At 39.6% G+C, this 20378-nt stretch overlaps 1 protein-coding gene across 7 annotated transcripts in view; it reads left to right on the plus strand.

Annotated features, from left to right (window-relative positions):
• Positions 1 to 20378, plus strand: part of CARD10 (caspase recruitment domain family member 10) — a 120479-nt gene that overhangs the window by 89075 nt on the left and 11026 nt on the right. For 6 of the 7 annotated variants that reach the window (XM_025163405.2, XM_088141056.1, XM_025163407.2 and 3 more), the window contains 10 exons: positions 480 to 677; positions 1352 to 1489; positions 3575 to 3690; positions 4476 to 4516; positions 5373 to 5499; positions 6515 to 6695; positions 11025 to 11148; positions 11359 to 11599; positions 15889 to 15946; positions 16968 to 17043. In XM_025163405.2, coding sequence (XP_025019173.2) covers positions 480 to 677; positions 1352 to 1489; positions 3575 to 3690; positions 4476 to 4516; positions 5373 to 5499; positions 6515 to 6695; positions 11025 to 11148; positions 11359 to 11599; positions 15889 to 15946; positions 16968 to 17043 — 1300 coding nt within the window. The remainder of the gene's footprint in view (positions 1 to 479; positions 678 to 1351; positions 1490 to 3574; positions 3691 to 4475; positions 4517 to 5372; positions 5500 to 6514; positions 6696 to 11024; positions 11149 to 11358; positions 11600 to 15888; positions 15947 to 16967; positions 17044 to 20378) is intronic. The other variant, XM_025163413.2, reaches the window with a different exon arrangement.

The following is a 20378-nucleotide window of genomic DNA, read 5'->3' on the forward strand; positions in this document are numbered from 1 at the left end:
TCTTCATAGATACCCATGTAATATGATTTCAGATCCTAGAGAAGATAGAAGCATGTAGACAAAGAGAAGTCTGTCAGGATGGAGTTTATTTATACCAGTTCCACACTGCTTGGATTATTTTTTATTGAATGTGCTGCTGTTCCATTGCCGTGGCTCTGAAAGTAATTGTATACTGACTGAATTATATGTTAATGCATTCTCATTTCTCTGTATTTCAAATAGCTATCTTACTGTAATTTTATTATTAATCTGGAAGTTCTTTGTTCAGAAAGGCCTGGTGAATGCCAGAAGGGGCTGAAGAAGACTTTACTAAACTGGCATTTTATCTTTTTGATTGTGGATACTAAAAACAGTACAAATTATGCAGTAGTGTGCAAAAACGGGTATAATATATTTAGGAGAAAAGAAAAGCATATGCTCTGCACAGTTCTGCCTATAATTTCATCCACCAGCTCCCCTTCTTCACTGTTTCTTTTCAGGCCATTCAAAGCCGAGATAGCATTCAGCTCCAGTATTCCCAAAGCCTCATTGAGAAGGACCAGTATCGTAAACGCGTTCGGACTTTGGAGGAAGAGAGGGATGACTTGCTGAGCAAACTCACACAGGCTGAGGGCAAGATTGGCACACTAGAGGGACAGTTGCAGCGATGCTTGTGTAACAGGGGCCTTGCCAAGAAGGTGTGTTTGGAGGAAAAAAGGAGCTTCTGGCAGAAGGACAAGAAGAAGGCTAATGTCTTGCTGGGAAGGGAAGAGAGGCTAGAATTTAATGGAATGGAGTTAAGCTTGCTAGAGAGGAGGAGGGCACATGTGAGCGGCGATGTAAGCTACCCTCCTTGTCCTCATTCTCTAGATAGCTGCAAGATTGAGAAATCAAAACACAAGATGCACATGTAAAAAAATAGCCATATCCCACCATCCACCAAGAATGCAAAAACCAAAAAAGGGCAGCTAGTTATTCCAATCTTAAACTATATTAAAGTCTGTGGCATCCAAACTGCCCCAAATTCTTTTTCAAGCCCTTGATGTTTCATCAAATTGAAACAGAAACAAATCCCATTGCGTACATAGGATTTTAGCCTGATATTAAGAACTCAAACAAATTCTGGTACTGCAAAAGTGAAATTTTCCTCTGAAATGATTGCGTCAGTCTGAATGACTCTTAAGATCAGAGAAGAAATGGTCTTTTTTACTCTCCATAGAATCATTGTACTAAATGGAGTAATACAAAGCGTTCTTGTCTGAGAATTAAGCTGTGTGTGTGTGTCTGTATGTGAATGAATCTTTAGGGATTAGTTACTTTACTGAGGTATCTTTCATTCATTCTCTCTTTTTCTCTCCTCCTGCCCCCCAAGATATGTTCCTCTTCCCATTCACTCTACAGCAGCGCTTGGAGCATAATAGAGAAGCCTTTGTCCCCGGAGGATGGGATTGTAGATTCACCAGACATCTTGGACATCGTGTTCCCTAGAGACTCTGTAGGGCCAGATGTGGTAAGAAGAGATTGTAGAAGCCGTGAGCTCATAAAGCACATGTCTTAAATGCTGAAAGACCTCACTTCAGTGATAGCTCTGAGGACAAAGAATTAGGTGGCACAGAATAGTTACTCCTGACATTTCTGAGGTATAACTTTGAAAGCCTGTCCAATAGTGAGAGATGTTGAAAGTTGTAGTTCAGCAAAATGTGGAGGACTATCTTGCGGTGGCTATGAATGAAGGAAGACCGCTATTTGTGAGAGCTGATGCTTTTTGGAGGAAAGAGCTGATCTGGTATAAGATAGTTTTACATGTTCTTGGAAACTGTCGCTATTTTTCTGCTCAGGTGGCAGAAACTGATATCCGAAGCTGAAAATATGCTTAGCTAGGGCAAAGCTGAGGCTATAAACCAGACTTCTGCAACTTACTACCCTCAAGTTGTATTGGGAATCTTGGATGTTAGAGTCCCAAAACTTCTAGAGGGTTTTAAATTGGGAGTTACAATCCCAGGATATCTGTGGAAGACTGCCAATAAGCCTCTTTTATGACTTTTGATGAGAACAGAAAAAATCCCTGTTCTCAGAACAAACAAAATAATGTAACCTTCTGCACTGTGCCCAGCAGGTATGCAAGGCTGTCCACAGCCACTACCATTGGCTTATTATGTATTGGAGTCCTACATTCAGTAAATAATTTACTGCAGGAAGCCATACTCACCAGTTATTGAGACAGTGTAGTGAATCTGAATGATGAAAATTCAACTGCTTAAAAATTTGGTAGAATATAGTGACTAAACCATCAGTTCCCAACACAACTTCTTTAGGAATAAGTTCTAGTGAAGACACTAGAATTTACTTTTGAGTCTGCAGGTTCAGATGAGTTGGGCTTCATAACTGTAATCAAGGAAACACCAAATTACAAATGACAATCCAACTTTTTAATGAGCTCTGTGACATGGGGATACCCTTCTCTATCCTAGTGTCTTCCATATGTGCTGGACTACCACTCCCTGAGTCCCTGGAGGGAATGAAATTTAACAGTCTCAGCATAGTTCCATCAAGATGGAAAATGCTTCCTTATAGATAACTCTGAATGTTCCTATAGTTCTCAAGAACTTGCATTTTATTGTAGCAAAATATTATAGCTTTGATATTCTACAGAAATAAAAACCTGGAAAAAATAAAGTCTGGAAATCAGCACACTGCTTTGCATTCCCCAAGACTATGCCACCTTTTCCCTTCTTCCTCAGTCCTTTATGGACTTTTTTTTTTAAATGCAGCTGAAGTAGAGCTGACATATTACGCGTGCACACTTGACTTGTGTAATTCAATCCTCTTATAAAATGTTGGGGCCAACAACAAATCCATCCTTGGTTTTCCATACTTGTATGCCTTTTAAAGAAGAACCTGTCAGCTGTAGCCCACGTTCTCTTCACAGCTGGCTTCCAGATGGAGGAGAAACTGCCAGGAACAAATTGGTTTCTATCCTATTTGCTTCCTGAAGTTTTCTCCTTCTTCCCAGGATGGCTTTTAGTCTGGAATGTTTCTAATCTTCTATGCAGTTGCTGGTGATAACAAAATGATAAAACTATAAATAGAACTTGAACCCTCCCCTTTTATTCTGTCCTAAATTTGCAAGCCAGATAGATAAGCTCTTGATTAGAGTTTAAGTATTTAGACTAGCATTCACCAATTTGGCATCCTCTAAAAATGTTGGGACTACAGTCCACTGGATTCCCAGCCATCATGACCACTGGGAATTCTGGAGAACATCATCCCTACACCTTGGGAGGTTGCCAGGTTAGTCAATAGGGCTATACTTTTTCAATATATTACTCACTTCTGTCAGTGGCACTTCTGTGCCACTGTTAGATGATAACCTGTGTGACATGTACATGCAACTTCATCAGAAAAAAATAAGTTTTTGTCTACAGAATGTTTGTTTTGACTTGCATGCCTTTTGTTGAGTAATTCATGATTAAAATTAATTTGTTTAAATGGAGAGGTGATATCACCCCTAGCTGAAGAATGGTTTAGACAAGGAAATATGGGGTGAGGAGTAGGGAGTTGTCTGAATTCAGCGTATGTTTTCTGCCTTCCTTAGGAAGTGACTCCAGACAGAGAGAAGGAAATAAACCGGCTCTCCATCTTTCCCTTCCCGCCATGTGCGGGTTCTATACTACGACGGCAACGCGAAGATAGGCCAACTCCTGTCAAGAGGTAATTGGAATATGCTGTAGTATGCTGTAAAGAAATTTCTCTTGGTTGCTTTCCTGAAGCTTGGGCTTGTCCCTTCGGAAGAGCTAAAGAATTTTTCTTGCTGCAGAACATGCTTTGACATTAATGTATGATTGAAAGAGGAGAATTGGAAGTAGGATATTGTACCTCAAGCATATAGAGTTTCAGTGTTATCATGAATTCTGGTTTGACTCCCTGTGACTTACTTTAATTCAGATTGTCAAATGTTTGGTAGAAACTCGAGATATTCTTTCAGTGCTGAATTTGAACAGTCCAATCTCTCCTCTTTCTCAAGGCTCTCATCACTGCCAGTCCATCAGTTTTCTGTGTGGGGGGTGAAAACTTTTATCTTCAGGAAATGGAATGAAAGGAGTCAATAATGGCAGAGAGCAGAAGTAGGCCAGGTGAGAGACAGGAACACCTTAAATTCTAACCTGCTCCCCAGATATTTTAACCATTCTGTTTTGGTGTTCCAAATAAGAGATTTTAGACTCTAGGATGAATGAGAGAAACAAAGTGGTAATGGGGTTACCCTGTTCTGGTTAAAAAAAGAAACTGAAAAGGGCAATTTATTGATATAGATAATATGATAATATGGTGGAGAATTAATGAAGGCTGGAAAGGAATTTCCCACTATTTTATACGTCCTCTGAATTGTTTGAAGAAATGAAAGGATATTAATACAAGAGATTTGATTTTGATATTTGTAAGAATCTGAAATAATGTTTCTCCCCCACTGTGTTCTGTATTTTTTTCTGTGTCTTCAGTTGGTCTTATGGGTCCTTTGGTAGCATGGAAGACTTAACAGGTATTGCTAGTAATGATTTCCTATTAAACATTTTCATCTTGAAAGCTGCATGAGGGAATATTGGGGTGGGGAGAGAAGAGACTTCCCTCTTATAAAATCACCTGTGCATCCACTAGGGGGCACACTTGCCCCATGCTTGGGTTGCTAGCTCTGGGTTAGCCATCCAGGGGTTCACTGGTCTCATGCATGCGTGCTCGGCTCTCAAGTTATTCCTGTTTGGTATGCTTAATTTACTGGGGGGGTTATTAGACAATGAATTTGATTCAGATTCAGAAGAGTAGAAGCTGGAAAAGATGAATGCTTCAGCTTCCGGCTGTTATCGGTTCTTGGTGACAGGCTGTAAATCTCTAGAGTCTGTCTCACTGTATATCGTGAGATGGGCTTGTTTTGTGGCATTTACTACCAAGGCACCTAGCAGGAAGATTGGCATTTAGGATGATCCTGTCTGGAGTTTTGCATTTAGTTGTTAATACGCAGAAGGTTTGCCCAGAACCCAATCAACCAGTACCCAAATTCAGTACAAGCTTCTCTGTTGACTCCATGAATGGGCATTCCCAGTCCTGATTTTTAAAGAAATACTGGGGTCCTTTAAAGAGGTCATTTTTACTCCATGACTTGCTTTCTTGGGAGGCTGATATCACATGGAGTGACCCAAACTTGTAGGTGGGGAAGTCCTTTTCCGAGTCCCACCCATCCTGTGGCACAGTAGCCTTGCAAAGGAAAGAGTCCTTCAGTTTGGGTTTTTCTTCCCATATTTATGTCAGTGTTTTTTCTCACCTGAATCTCCCCAGCACTCTAATGATGAATCTGTTGATACTGCCCATAGGAACTTGTTCTCCATCTTTCTCCCCATCAGGAAGTACCACCACCACCACCACAGTCTCTTCTGCCAGATCACCTTCCTCTTCCAGCAGTGCACATACCAGGACAAAATCAGAAGTCTGCTTGTCCAGTGATTCTGATCAACAAAAGTTTGCCAGAAGGTCTGTTTGCCTTCATATACCCTCCCCCCCTTAATTTCTAGAGACAGCTTTATTAATGCACGTGTCATAGATAATAGGATTGTCCTACGTCATGAAAGATCAGATGTCAGCTGCAACCTATAGCACTATTTCTGCTGCTACTACTACCTTCTACTCCCTTGCCAGTTCAGACCAGTAGGGAAGCTGCTGCATAATGATAATGGCTCTTCCAGCTATTAGATATAGTCTTTTCCTTTTTAGGAAATCGAAATCCAGATTTGCTATTATCTTTCATACTTTAAGATATTTTCTTACTACCCTGCAATATACTTCTGTAGGGCAGTTCACATTAAAAAGGAAAGAAAATACAGCCTCCCACCATTCATTAACATACAAATTATATCAGATCCAAAGAATTTCAACAAAACAAAGCAGATCCTGCCTTGTTGATAGGTAAAATACAGCTTTTATTGATCTTGCATCTTCCAAATGCAGTCTAACATAGGGACTGCAACTCTCATATTCCCCAATAGACATGGTAGCTGGGGGTGATGGGAATAGTGGTCTAGTACATCCTAATGCCAGATTGTGAAAAGCTGGAAAAGTTCCAGCTTAAGTCTAGCAAAAATCTTTTTTCCACAAGAAATGGAGGCTATTACCCAAGGTGCTGGGGACCTGCTGGCAGCTGAGACTAGGTAGACCTGTGAAACAAGGACCATTGTGTTAAGACAAAAATTCTAAATATGGGATTACGCTGCATTATAGACAATGCCTTGTCTCCCTAGGATTAGAATCTCTAGCAGTGAGATGAATTTAGTTATTGCACATCTCTTCAGATGAACACTCTGCAGTAGCTGTAGAAAATCTAGGCTTGCATGGTTCATCTGAGCTTGATGCATGATAGAAACTAGAGCATTTTACTTAGAATGGCTCCATTGTTCTTATAAGGCAGAACTGATATCCATCCTCCAATCATCTCTCCATTTATACAGAGGCCAGAATCTAAATCCCTATAATTGTTTGCTTTTCTTTTCAGATTGGTTATGGTGCATTTGTCTAACACAAGTCCCCTAAGTGTTCCAGCACCCCAAAGCAGAGGACTGACTGGAGACATTTCCATCCTTGGAGGAAATAGAACTGGAATTTATGTCCAGTGGGTGAAACCAGGCTCAGAAGCTGAGAATGCAGGACTACGAGAGGGATGTCGGCTCCTAGAAGTATGAACAAAACTCTGGAATTATGACTAATTTCTATGAAGGAAGAGTTGGATAAGAAAGGGAGAAACACTAAGTCTTGGATACTAATGAAATGGCATTCATTTATTTCAGTTCCACTCAACATATAACTAATATTTCCATATACAACTTTAAAATACTCTTTTCAACATTCCCTCACTTTCAGTTAATCTTAAGTCATTTCATCACTTTTATTTTTAATCTCATTCAGCAAGATGAGGCTCCTTGTCTTGTTCCCCCCCCCCCATTCCCAGAACGTTCTTTAAAATTTCCATAAAAACTGCTCTACATTTTCTTCATAACTATTCCTTGTTCTCTTTTATTCCATTATTTGCCATAAATACTGTTATCTCATTCTCATTTTTGCAGCAGCAATCATTTTCTTATGTGGACTTTTCTTCCTCATCCACAAACTCACTTCATCATTCCACCAAGCATCCGTTCTGTACTCCCCATTAGCGTATCTTCACACACTTCCGTAGTCCTCAGTAACATAATTCCTTTCACTCTGTTCCAGGCATCTTCCACATCCTCTTAACTTACATCTACTTTCCATTCATTCTCTTGGAATATTAATCTGTTCTCTCATACTTTTTCATACAGGGGTCATACTTCCTTTTCTTGCAGACATTCTAGTTTCAGACTTATACCTTTCATGGCTTTCTTTTTCTTCAATGACAATTTTATTCCCAAGATTTACTCTTGACAGCCAAAAAAATCTGTCCCATGTTCAAAGTCTCTCATCACTCTTATATCCTCACTAATTCTCATCATAAAAGATGAAAATAATCATGAATTTAGATTTATATTAATACTTTTGCCATGTGTGCATGAAGAAACTTATGTTTAAATCATATTTTTGAAGCACACCTTTTTTCTGAACATACAGTTACCATTCTTATTTATTTTTCAATCTCCTGATGATCCAATCTCTTTTTATGTACTCTTTCATCTTGCTCCCATCTATCCATTCAGGTTACCTAACAGTAATTTTTATTCTGGATGCACTCATTCAGAATATTGTACAATTTCCCCCAAAGTCTTTTTCTTCCATTTTTCTTCCATTAACATAATTCACTACAACTGTCAGCAATCTATGGATTTCAACTTCCCTACACACCCACAGCAAACTACTGTAGATGAAACCAATTCATACTTTCTGACATAAATTTTAATGTTTATTGCTCTGGTTATTGCTCCAGTTCACAGTCTTTCATGTGCCATGGTTATCACCAGATTGTCCAAAGATACTGACCTCCACCACCCATCATAAGCGCAGCTGAGATGCATTTTACCCCAAGCAAGTTCACACTATTCTGTACCAGTTAGGAACTCCAATCTAGAGACTACTTTGGAAATCAGCATACTGTTGCCTGCATTCTACAAGTTGGAGACATAACTTCTTGATACTTTAAAATAATATTGAATTGAATGTAACATTGTCATAAGCTTATTGATTCCTCAGAATCATCTGTTTGGCTGTTATGAAATTTGAATGCTGTACTGGATAGACCCTTGGTCTATCCAGCCAGCTGTTGTTACATTTCTAAAGCAGTTAACAAACAAAACCCTGTCTGATAGGTTAAGCATTTTTACCCCTGCATTGAAAACAGAATGCTAGAAGTTCCTTTCCAAGTTCTATCTTATGATTCTGATCATTGGACTATACCAAACATGATGGAATTGCTTGTACTTCTTACTGATTGGCCTTTTCATTGAGTAGCTAATTAAATGTTATATCTCTCAGCAACTGATTGATTTTCAGCATATGTTATAATAGCTTGAGGAACAAGAGCACAGTTAGTAATTTTTGATTCTGAACTAAATTATCTCCCCCTCTCTCCCTCAGGATGGTAATATGTACAGTGGGGCAAAAAAGTATTTAGTCAGCCACCAATTGTGCAAGTTCTCCCACTTAAAAAGATGAGAGAGGCCTGTAATTTTCATCATAGGTATACCTCAACTATGAGAGACAAAATGGGGAAAAAAATCTAGAAAATCACATTGTCTGATTTTTAAAGAATTTATTTGCAAATCATGGTGGAAAATAAGTATTTGGTCAATATCAAAAGTTCATCTCAATACTTTGTTATATATCCTTTGTTGGCAATGACAGAGGTCAAACATTTTCTGTAAGTCTTCACAAGGTTTTCACACCCTGTTGCTGGTATTTTGGCCCATTCCTCCATGCAGATCTCTAGAGCAGTGAGGTTTTGGGGCTGTCACTGGGCAACACGGACTTTCAACTCCCTCCAAAGGTTTTCCATGGGGTTGAGATGTGGAGACTGGCTAGGCCACTCCAGGACCTTGAAATGCTTCTTACGAAGCCACTCCTTTGTTGCCCGGGTGGTGTGTTTGGGATCACTGTCATGCTGAAAGACCCAGCCATGTTTCATCTTCAATGCCCTTGCTGATGGAAGGAGGTGTTCACTCAAAATCTCACGATACATGGCCCCATTCATTCTTTCCTTTACACGGATCAGTCGTCCTGGTCCCTTTGCAGAAAAACAGCCCCAAAGCATGATGTTTCCACCCCCATGCTTCACAGTAGGTATGGTGTTCTTTGGATGCAACTCAGCATTCTCTCTCCTCCAAACACGATGAGTTGAGTTTAGACCAAAACGTTCTACTTTGGTTTCATCTGACCATATTTCATTCTCCCAATCCTCTTCTGGATCATCCAAATGCTCTCTAGCAAACTTCAGACGGGCCCAGACATGTACTGGCTTAAGCAGGGGGACACATCTGGCACTGCAGGATTTGAGTCCCTGGTGGCGTAGTGTGTTACTGATGGTAGCCTTTGTTACTTTGGTCCCAGCTCTCTGCAGGTCATTCACTAGGTCCCCCCGTGTGGTTCTGGGATTTTTGCTCACCGTTCTTGTGATCATTTTGCCCCCACGGGGTGAGATCTTGTGTGGAGCCCCAGATCAAGGGAGATTATCAGTGGTCTTGTATGTCTTCCATTTTCTAATTATTGCTCCCACAGTTGATCTCTTCACACCAAGCTGCTTGCCTATTGCAGATTCAGTCTTCCCAGCCTGGTGCAGGTCTACAATTTTGTTTCTGGTGTCCTTCAACAGCTCTTTGGTCTTGGCCATAGTGGAGTTTGGAGTGTGACTGTTTGAGGTTGTGGACAGGTGTCTTTTATACTGATAACAAGGTCAAACAGGTGCCATTACTACAGGTAACAAGTGGAGGACAGAGGAGCCTCTTAAAGAAGTAGTTACAGGTCTGTGAGAGCCAGACATCTTGCTTGTTTGTAGGTGACCAAATACTTATTTTCCACCATGATTTGCAAATAAATTCTTTAAAAATCAGACAATGTGATTTTCTGGATTTTTTTTCCCATTTTGTCTCTCATAGTTGAGGTATACCTATGATGAAAATTACAGGCCTCTCTCATCTTTTTAAGTGGGAGAACTTGCACAATTGGTGGCTGACTAAATACTTTTTTGCCCCACTGTATTATGTCATTCATTTAGAAATACAGCAAGTCAGTTCTACTATATTTGGGTACCTTCTGTGGAGTAGAGTCTTGTATTGTTGCTCCAAAAGATGGTGCCTCTTTAAGCGTCAAGCCCTTCAAGATAGACAAATTCAGAAAAAAAAAATCACTTGGATTTCTGGAATGAACTTTATTTCTAGTTGGATAATGTAACAGTATCTTGAAAACCTGCCAAAGCAATTCTTCAACTCAATTTATACCTACCATCATTAAGACAGAGTTGTTTGAGGTCTCTTTCTCACATTTCCCCCCTACCTTGGATCTTGAACACACTGCCGTGTTTTAATCTTTAATGCCCCTGCTTCCTCCTATAATGGTCTTGCTCCCTCCTTCATATTCCCAAGGTCATTTAGATATTCCATCACAATAAAAGAATAATAAAAATGGAATTGTTTATGAATGTTATATTATTCCATGTGGCTGTCTTTGTCACTGCTGCTAATACAGCCTGCATAGACAAGTTTCCTCTGTGTTTAGGTTTGGGCAGGGATAGCCAGGCATGGTGCATGGATCCACCAGTAAACAGAAGTCTGCAGCCTGTTTGGAAAGCTTTGGGGGAGTTCTTTGATTTAAGAGCTCATAAGACTTCCATTCCTTTTTTAGAGGAAGATCTAAGAACCCAGCAGCAGCCCATTTCAAAGATCTCCTGTTTTAAGGAAACCTCTTAGCCAGCTTGTATTCATCAATCTTCTCCTGATTTCTTGTACAATTTACCATTTCAAAGGAGGTGAAAACATTTCTTTTAAGCCCAGAAATGTTATTCTAAAGCTAGTGGATCTTGTCTTTTTTCTCTCTCTCTGTGGCAGCTTAGGGAGGCACAGCTAAATGGAGAGGGGCTCTCTTTGGAGAACTGCACACTGGAGGTTGCTCACTTAAGTTTGTTGCATTGGAAGGACCCATCTGCTCTTCTATTCTTACATGATATGAGAGGTAAGTAGCTAAGCACATGGTGTCATGGTGTGTCTTTGGACACCAAAGTTGAATATATTCTGTGTCTGTGTGACCATATTACAAACATATTGAAATGAATACCTGACCAAAATTTTTCATCTCTAAAGAACATCTAGTTGACTGCTAGGGTGCTGGTCTACATGAACCATTAAGACTGTTTCCTTACTTATACTCTCTTCTCTTTATTAGGTTACCAGCCTCTCAAAGAAGCACTTGATTCCAGAAAGAAAATTCTTGGTGACTCATTTTATGTGCGTACTAACCTGAGCCTCCTGGAGCTTTCAAACCCATATGCTCTATGTGTGAAATGTCGAGAGATCCTTCATGTTACTGATACCTTGTATAAGGGGCAGTTGGAATGGTACTGTGCCCGTGTGGACCCCTTCACGCTTCAGGACTTGGACAGGGGCACGGTACCTAATTACAACAGGTAATCATTCTGCGGTATGTGTCCCTTGTTCATGTATTTCCATTACTCCTTTGTATCTCAAAAGGAAAAAAAATAGTTCAATGCATTTTCTTCACCAGAGATCATAACTCAGTGACTAAAGATATGCCATGAGTGCAAAAAGTTCCAAATTCCAGCCCTAATATCTCCAGCTATGTAAAGAAAGGAACAAATGTGCACATGATGTGAAATCAGAGTATGCAATATTTTAATGGACAGACCCTTAAACCAGTTTTATATTCTCTACCCTATTTTTGTACTTGTAGTAGAATACTAGTAGTATCTGGGTCTTAACCCACAAAGTAAAGCACCACCATGATATATGGGTGTTGTAGATGCAAGGTTTGTAGGAAAGCAGGTTTTTGTTGGGTGAAGGAGATTTTAGTAACCCAATTTAATTTACAAAAGGTCCTGTTCATTGCCTTTGATTTGCAAATTCAAACATTTGGAGAATGAATGACAACCTTAAGGTACATTTTGCTTACTAAATATTGTTAAACTCTAGGCTGCTGGATTTCTCATCAGTTCTGCAAAATGTTATTTTTAAAAGTATTTTAATGTAATTTGTAACACTTAGATACTATTATTAGAATAACTTTAGAAGTACTTGGGTTTATAGGATTAACTTAGTTTTATTTGGTACTGTGCTTTTCCTCTACTACTTATCAGAATTTTAGAGAAGACTGGGTGGATGTATACGGAGAGGTACATGTAGACAGAGCTGGAACTGGCAATCTGGAGTAAGTGGGGTGCTCACTGGAGAGATCTTAATTTGCCAGTCCCATGTTCAAACTGCTAATGAGTTGGAAATACCCATAGGAATGTTCATGGTCAAAATCTTTGTTCTGAGATTTCCTCCAATATCACTGGGGAGAAAGAGATGAGAACTGAGTAAAGATAATGGAAATAAATATAGATTTGTATTTTAAAAAAACTCAATTTAAATTTGCCATCCTTAACCTAACACCCTCCAGGTATGTTGGATTGCATTTTCTGCTGTACGCAGCATGCTGATGGGAATGACGGAGAATAAAAATCCAGTGTAACCAAACAATATTAGATTGAGGAAACATTTTTTTAAAAAAACAATTGATTTAATAAACTATTACTTACTGTAAAATAAGTTTTAAAAAATCCTTGTGCATGGGTTAATTCTCAGTCCTTAGCAGGGTTCATTCTCAATGCAGGTGGCAGGCACTGTCTTCGCAGTGGTATTTCTTCCTTACTCTTTTGTTTCAATATGCTGACTTCTCAAATATATAACCTTTTGAAAAACAAGTACTACTTTTTCTTTAGAGTTATTATTTTAATTATACATTATTTTACGCATATTTAATTTAAAAATGAATTGATTTGGTATATAATCTGAAGTTTCCTGGGGCTGGCTGAAGGATCATATTATGCTTCACCAGCAAAATAGGGAGCTATAGATCATCCTGGGTATTGTCTAGATGTGTGAACTTGATTCACAGAATTCTCAGCAATGTGCATGTTGAATGGCAGATCTAGGAACTTGCTCAGAGTCATTCATGTCTTGGTCACTTCCCAGCTGGATATTGCAATGTGCTCTATGTGGAGCTGCCCTTGAAGACTCCCCAGGAGTTACAATTTGTCCAAAATGTGGCAACTCACACAGTATTGGGTGCCTCTTGGTTTGTCCATGTTACATAATTGCTGTGTGAGCTGCACTGGCTCCCAGTGTCTTTCCGGGTGCAACTCAAGGTGCTGGTTATTACCTTAAAGCCCTACATGGCACAGGGCCAAGTTACCTGTGGGATCACCTCTCCCTGAGGCTACCTGCCCATTCCACTAGATTGGATAGAGTGGGCATGCTCCAGATCCCTTCCCTTAAATGTTGCCATCTAGTGGGACCTAGAAAGTGTGTCTTTTCTGTAGCAGCCCCTTGCCCTGTGGAACATCCCTGCCCTTGAGATCTGGCAGGCCCTCACCTTGTTGTTGTTGTTGTTTAGTCGTTAAGTCGTGTCCGACTCTTCGTGACCCCATGAACCATATTGCGCCAGGCCTTCCTGTCCTTCACTGCCTCCCTGAGTTTGCTCAGTTTCATGCTCATTGCTTCAGTGATGCTATCTAACCATCTCATCCTCTGCCGTCCTCTTCTCCTTTTGCCTTCAATCTTTCCCAGCATCAGGGTCTTCTCCAAAGAGATCTCTCTTCGCATTAGGTGACCAAAATATCTGAGCTTGAGCTTCATTATCGATCCTTCCAATGAACAATCAGGGTTGATTTCCTTTAAGATTGACTGATTTGACCTCCTAGCAGTCCAGGGGACTCTCAAGAGTCTTCTCCAGCACCACAGTTCAAAGGCATCAATTCTTTGGCGCTCGGCCTTTTTATGGTCCAGCTCTCACAGCCATACATTACTACTGGAAAAACCATAGCTTTGACTATGCGGATCTTTGTCGGCAAGGTGACGTCTCTGCTTTTTAATATGCTATCTAGGCTTGCCATAGCTTTCCTCCCAAGGAGCAAGCGTCTTTTAATTTCATGGCTGCAGTCTCCGTCTGCGGTGATCTTGGAGCCCAAATAAATGAAGTCTGTTACTGCTTCCATTTCTACCCCTTCTATTTGCCAGGAATTGATGGGTCCAGATGCCATGATCTTAGTTTTTTTAATGTTGAGTTTCAAGCCAGCTTTTGCACTCTCCTCTTTCACCCTCATCAAGAGGCTCTTTAGTTCTTCTTCACTTTCTGCCATTAGGGTGGTATCATCCGCATATCTGAGGTTGTTGATGATTCTCCCTGCAATCTTAATTCCGGCTTGTGATTCTTCCAGCCTGGCATTTCTCATGATGTACTCTGCATATAGGTTAAATAAGCAGGGTGACAGTATACAGCCTTGTCGTACACCTTTCCCTATTTTGAACCAATCGGTTGTTCCATGACCGGTTCTAACTGTTGCTTCTTGGCATACAGATTTCTCAGGAAACAGGTAAGGTGGTCTGGTACTCCCATCTCTTTAAGAATTTGCCACAGTTTGCCTCACCTTCTTAGCCTTCTATAAAGCTGTGGAAAGCTGGTTTTTTCCCCAGGCATTGGAATGAGAAGGTTGCAGCCTGGGAATTGAAGACGTGAATTGGTATAGTTATGGCTTGGGGAACTGATTTTTCTTGATCCCCCCCCCCTTTTTTTTCTCCTCTGCATTGGTTTTATTGCTTGTGTTTTTATCATTGTTGTTAGCCACCCAGAGTTGTGTGCCACAAGATGGGCAGCCATACAAATCTTTTAAACAAGCAAACAAAAAGTCAGTCAGTCAGTCAGTCTGTCCATACATCTGGATGGAACCCAGGTTGGGGTAAAGTGTAGAGATACTTCATTCTGCTACCACTATGAGAGGAAAACTTGGTATATTAGGGTGTGCATATCAGAGATAGGCTGCTGATCCATCTGACTCAAAGCCTCCATATTCTATTTACTCTGGAATTAATGTAGTGATTTTTCTACCATGGTAGTCGTTTGGTGGGAAGAAATCAAAGCTGCTTCCCATTCTGTCAGGGCACAGATAAAATGGTGGTTTTGCCAGCAGATTTCCTCCTTCTATGGTGTAAACACAAGATGGAATTGCTGCCGGATGCCTTTTGTTGGCTACTGTCTTACTACAGATCCATTTGGGATTTTCTCTCTTTATTTTAGTGCAATGTTACATTCTGTTATGGGAAAACATAAAATGCAGCTTTTCACCTGAAGGGCGGATCTATGCGAACAGCAACAGTCCTGATTCTCAATGGTTTCCAGTGTGATCTAGAGAACAAAAGATAAAGGACGCAGTTGGGAAAATTGCTGGCAAAAGAGCAGGACCTCCAGCATTGTGATATGCACAGAAGCATCTTGAGGGAGGAAGGTGGGGGGATGCTGCTGAGTAAATTCTTTTGCTGTCTCTCATATAAGTGAATGTCTGTATTTTGAAAATAAAAATCTAAGGTATTCTATTGTGGAGTACTGTTATGTGGAAGACACATTCTGCCAATGACAGAAGATAGCTCAGTCTCTACTGAGAGGCATTTCCTCAGGAGGTATAATAGGAACTAGTGCATTGTTATGAGGAACGGGAGTTGAAGTTAGTAACAACCTCCTTGTCTGGTGTAATATAAAATGGAGAGATATAATTATGTCTTTTACTTACTAAATGATTATAAGAATGACAGTTTTTTGGCATTAGAATGTCTTGAGATGCCTCTAGAGAGTACTTGGCATTTGTTCTGTTTCATTTTAGGCTGCCAAGGGTCTGATTTTCAACTGATGTCATTCTTTCAGGGCTTACCAGCTCTTGAAGATACAGCTAGCAATGTGGCAGAAAGGCTGCAGGAATAAGGTGAGCTGGAAGTGAGAGACTGGGGGACGATGGATGGGTTACCTAGAAAGAACTAATAGTTTATCATTGATTGGAATTGCTGTCCAACATGTCTGGAGGCCACCAAGGTGGAGAAAGTTAATTTTACTCATCTATATTCTGCATCACCAACAGTGAAAGGTGACTGCAAATATTGCTATTCTTTCCACTAACCCAGATAAATGTAGCTTGAACACTGAACAATGAGAGAAGAGTGTTTTATACAAGTTCAGAAGGACTTTTTTATTATTATTACATCATGTTATTGGAGCAGAAAACCCTGCTGTTGTTAGCCATAATTGAGTCTGTTCTTTCATCTAAGGATCTCAAGCTGCCATAATATGGGGTTATCCAAATTTATTCTACCTGATGAGATTGGCTAAACTGACATAGAATGGCACAAGGTCAGCCAAGAAACTGACTGTGGGTGATTTGAACCTGTACTCCTTGTTCCAAGTCCTGCATTCTACCTATTACACCATAACAAATGAAGTCCCGGTTGAACTTAAGTCAAAAGTATTACTTTGTCTTCATCCCACAGAGATGAACTCATTGTCATAATCAGCCTGGTGCAAGGGCCAATTTGTCAGAGTCTGATTTAGATTTAACAATCTGTGTTAAACTTTAGAACCTGAGGAGTAAAGGAACTGGATAGTTGATTTCCTACCATCTTGGTATATAAAATTAAAAATACTTTACCAGGAGGGTAGAGACCCTTTGTGGTAGTACATTAGTGGTAGCTATTTCTATGGTGTATTTTCTTTCTGGGGATGAAAAGAAATGCATTGCATTTTTGTCTTGATGTGTTTCTCAATTAAGGTTCCTTCTCTGTTTAAACTGCTGGTATGTCCTACCTTGCTTGGGGAGCTGTATCTCAAGACAGTCTACTTAGCTTCCAATAATAAATATATAGCTGTGATTTTTGCAGGCACCTGAATAATGCAGCCCTTGTTTTTCCTCTTTTCCCTTTCTTCTCCCTTTCCTTTGGTCCTTTCATCTGAAGAAACGGACCCTGAAGCAGCTTCGCCTGGTAAAACACAAGAAACAGGATGAGGCCCCTTGGCTGGACTCTTGCCCAGGTGAATTGTGATTCCTCTTTTGTCTCTTTCCACAGGTAGATGGAGAAAGCTTGCCTTTGAGCTATACTGCCATTTTAGATTAGTAACTTCTGGGGGATGGTTCTTCCTACCAGGAGGTATACTCTATATGTTGGGATGGTATACTTTGTAGATGTTCGTAAGATGCTAGAAATCAATGCTTTATTAAGCCTACCTTTGAATCATCCTGTCAGGGCAGCTTACAATAAAATATTAAAAACCTGGTAAGTAATTAACAGATAAAAATAAATGTAAAACCAGGAGTCTTCCAAAATTAGCATACAAATAATACACAGTATCAAACAGATAAAAATAAATTAAAGGGGTAATAGAAAGAAAAATCAGCTGGAATCCGAAAGACATTGAATTAGGTGATAGGTGAATCTTCCTGGGAAGGGCATTTCAGAGCCACTACAGCTCAGTTTATGAAGAATTCCTTTTCCTAGTAACTATCACAAAGAACTGGGGAGAAGAGCGAGCCTCTGATGAAGATCTAAAATAAGAATATGTTGTAAATCCAATGCCTGTAGCATCTTTGTGAGTGTGCATGCATGTGAAGATAATAATGAAAACATATGTTACTATATGTAACATATATGCTATATACACTATATAAATTGATTTAATAAATAAATATTTTAACTTCCTTTTATTCTCTGTTTTATTTTGTTTTACATATTTTAATGCATTTTACTGTTTTTAGCTTTGTTGTATGCTGCCCAGAGTCACCTGTGGTGAGATGGGCAGCTATATAAATTGATTTAATAAAAAATAAATAATTGAGAGTTTAGGATCTTTCCTGCAACATTCCACCCCTCCAGGCAGTAATTTACGTTGTCTTTTTTAATATAATTTTTATTAAAATTTTTAAACAAGAAGATAAAAACTAACACAAACTAATATGAAGTAAAGAAGAAAAAAGAAAAAGAAATCAAAGAAGCAAAAAGTGGAAGAAAAGAAAAAAGTGGAAGAAAAATAGAAAAGAAAGAAAAAAAGATATAAAAAGTGGTTTCTGATTCTTCACAGTAGTTATGAGTACAAATATATTTTAACCTCTCTCTCCAAAGTTACATCATATTACTGTTCTTTCTATAATTTATTCTCTGTAATCATCAAAGCCAATGACAAGTTCATTTTTTTATTTTTATGCAAAAAGTCCATAAGAGGCTTCCAGCTACCAATAAATGTAGATAGTGTCTTTTCTCTAATCAAAAAAGTCATTTTATCCATTTCACCAAAATCTGTTAACTTCACCAACCATTCCTCTATAATGGATAGTATTGAATCTTTCCATCTCTGTGCATATAGTAGTCTTGCTGCAGTAATCATATATTGAAATAATCTTCCATGGCTTTTTTCTAACTGTTTATCCATTAATCCTAAAAGGAAAAGTTCCAGCTTCAATTAAAATTGATCTTTAAAATCCTCTGTATCCAAGTATGTATTCGAATCCAAAATTTTTTAGCTTTTTTTACATGTCCACCAAGCATGATAAAATGTCCCTTCATGCTGTTCATATTTCCAACATACATTTGAAGTGCCTTTATACATTCTAGAAAATGTCTGTGGCGTCATGTACAGTGGGGCAAAAAAGTATTTAGTCAGCCACCAATTGTGCAAGTTCTCCCACTTAAAAAGATGAGAGAGGCCTGTAATTTTCATCATAGGTATACCTCAACTATGAGAGACAAAATGGGAAAAAAAATCCAGAAAATCACATTGTCTGATTTTTTAAAGAATTTATTTGCAAATCATGGTGGAAAATAAGTATTTGGTCACCTACAAACAAGCAAGATGTCTGGCTTTCACAGACCTGTAACTACTTCTTTAAGAGGCTCCTCTGTCCTCCACTCGTTACCTGTAGTAATGGCACCTGTTTGACCTTGTTATCAGTATAAAAGACACCTGTCCACAACCTCAAACAGTCACACTCCAAACTCCACTATGGCCAAGACCAAAGAGCTGTGAAGCACACTAATTATTGCTGTGGGAGCAATAATTAGAAAATGGAAGACATACAAGACCACTGATAATCTCCCTTGATCTGGGGCTCCACGCAAGATCTCACCCCGTGGGGTCAAAATGATCACAAGAACGGTGAGCAAAAATCCCAGAACCACACGGGGGGACCTAGTGAATGACCTGCAGAGAGCTGGGACCAAAGTAACAAAGGCTACCATCAGTAACACACTACGCCGTCAGGGACTCAAATCCTGCAGTGCCAGACGTGTCCCCCTGCTTAAGCCAGTACATGTCCGGGCCCGTCTGAAGTTTGCTAGAGAGCATTTGGATGATCCAGAAGAGGATTGGGAGAATGTCATATGGTCAGATGAAACCAAAGTAGAACGTTTTGGTCTAAACTCAACTCGTCGTGTTTGGAGGAGAGAGAATGCTGAGTTGCATCCAAAGAACACCATACCTACTGTGAAGCATGGGGGTGGAAACATCATGCTTTGGGGCTGTTTTTCTGCAAAGGGACCAGGATGACTGATCCGTGTAAAGGAAAGAATGAATGGGGCCATGTATCGTGAGATTTTGAGTGAGCACCTCCTTCCATCAGCAAGAGCATTGAAGATGAAACATGGCTGGGTCTTTCAGTATGACAATGATCCCAAACACACCGCCCGGGCAACGAAGGAATGGCTTCGTAAGAAGCATTTCAAGTCCTGGAGTGGCCTAGCCAGTCTCCAGATCTCAACCCCATGGAAAACCTTTGGAGGGAGTTGAAAGTCCGTGTTGCCCAGCGACAGCCCCAAAACCTCACTGCTCTAGAGGAGATCTGCATGGAGGAATGGGCCAAAATACCAGCAACAGTGTGTGAAAACCTTGTGAAGACTTACAGAAAATGTTTGACCTCTGTCATTGCCAACAAAGGATATATAACAAAGTATTGAGATGAACTTTTGATATTGACCAAATACTTATTTTCCACCATGATTTGCAAATAAATTATTTAAAAATCAGACAATGTGATTTTCTAGATTTTTTTCCCCATTTTGTCTCTCATAGTTGAGGTATACCTATGATGAAAATTACAGGCCTCTCTCATCTTTTTAAGTGGGAGAACTTGCACAATTGGTGGCTGACTAAATACTTTTTTGCCCCACTGTACCAACGATACATCATTTTATAAAAATTCTCTTTGAGATCATAACACAATGTAAATTTCAACCCTTTTAATAACATATTTTCCCATTGATCCATCTGTATATTATAAACAAAATTCTTAGCCCACTCTGTCATATATTCTTTAATCTGTTCTTCCTCTGTTTCAAATTTCAACAAAAGTTTGTACATTTTTGTAATTACATGTTCAT

The sequence above is a fragment of the Python bivittatus genome, unplaced genomic scaffold, assembly GCF_059951505.1.
Source record: "Python bivittatus isolate LINGU-HERP-01145 unplaced genomic scaffold, Pbiv_v1 ctg000330_np1212, whole genome shotgun sequence".
In the NCBI taxonomy this organism is placed as follows: domain Eukaryota; kingdom Metazoa; phylum Chordata; class Lepidosauria; order Squamata; family Pythonidae; genus Python; species Python bivittatus.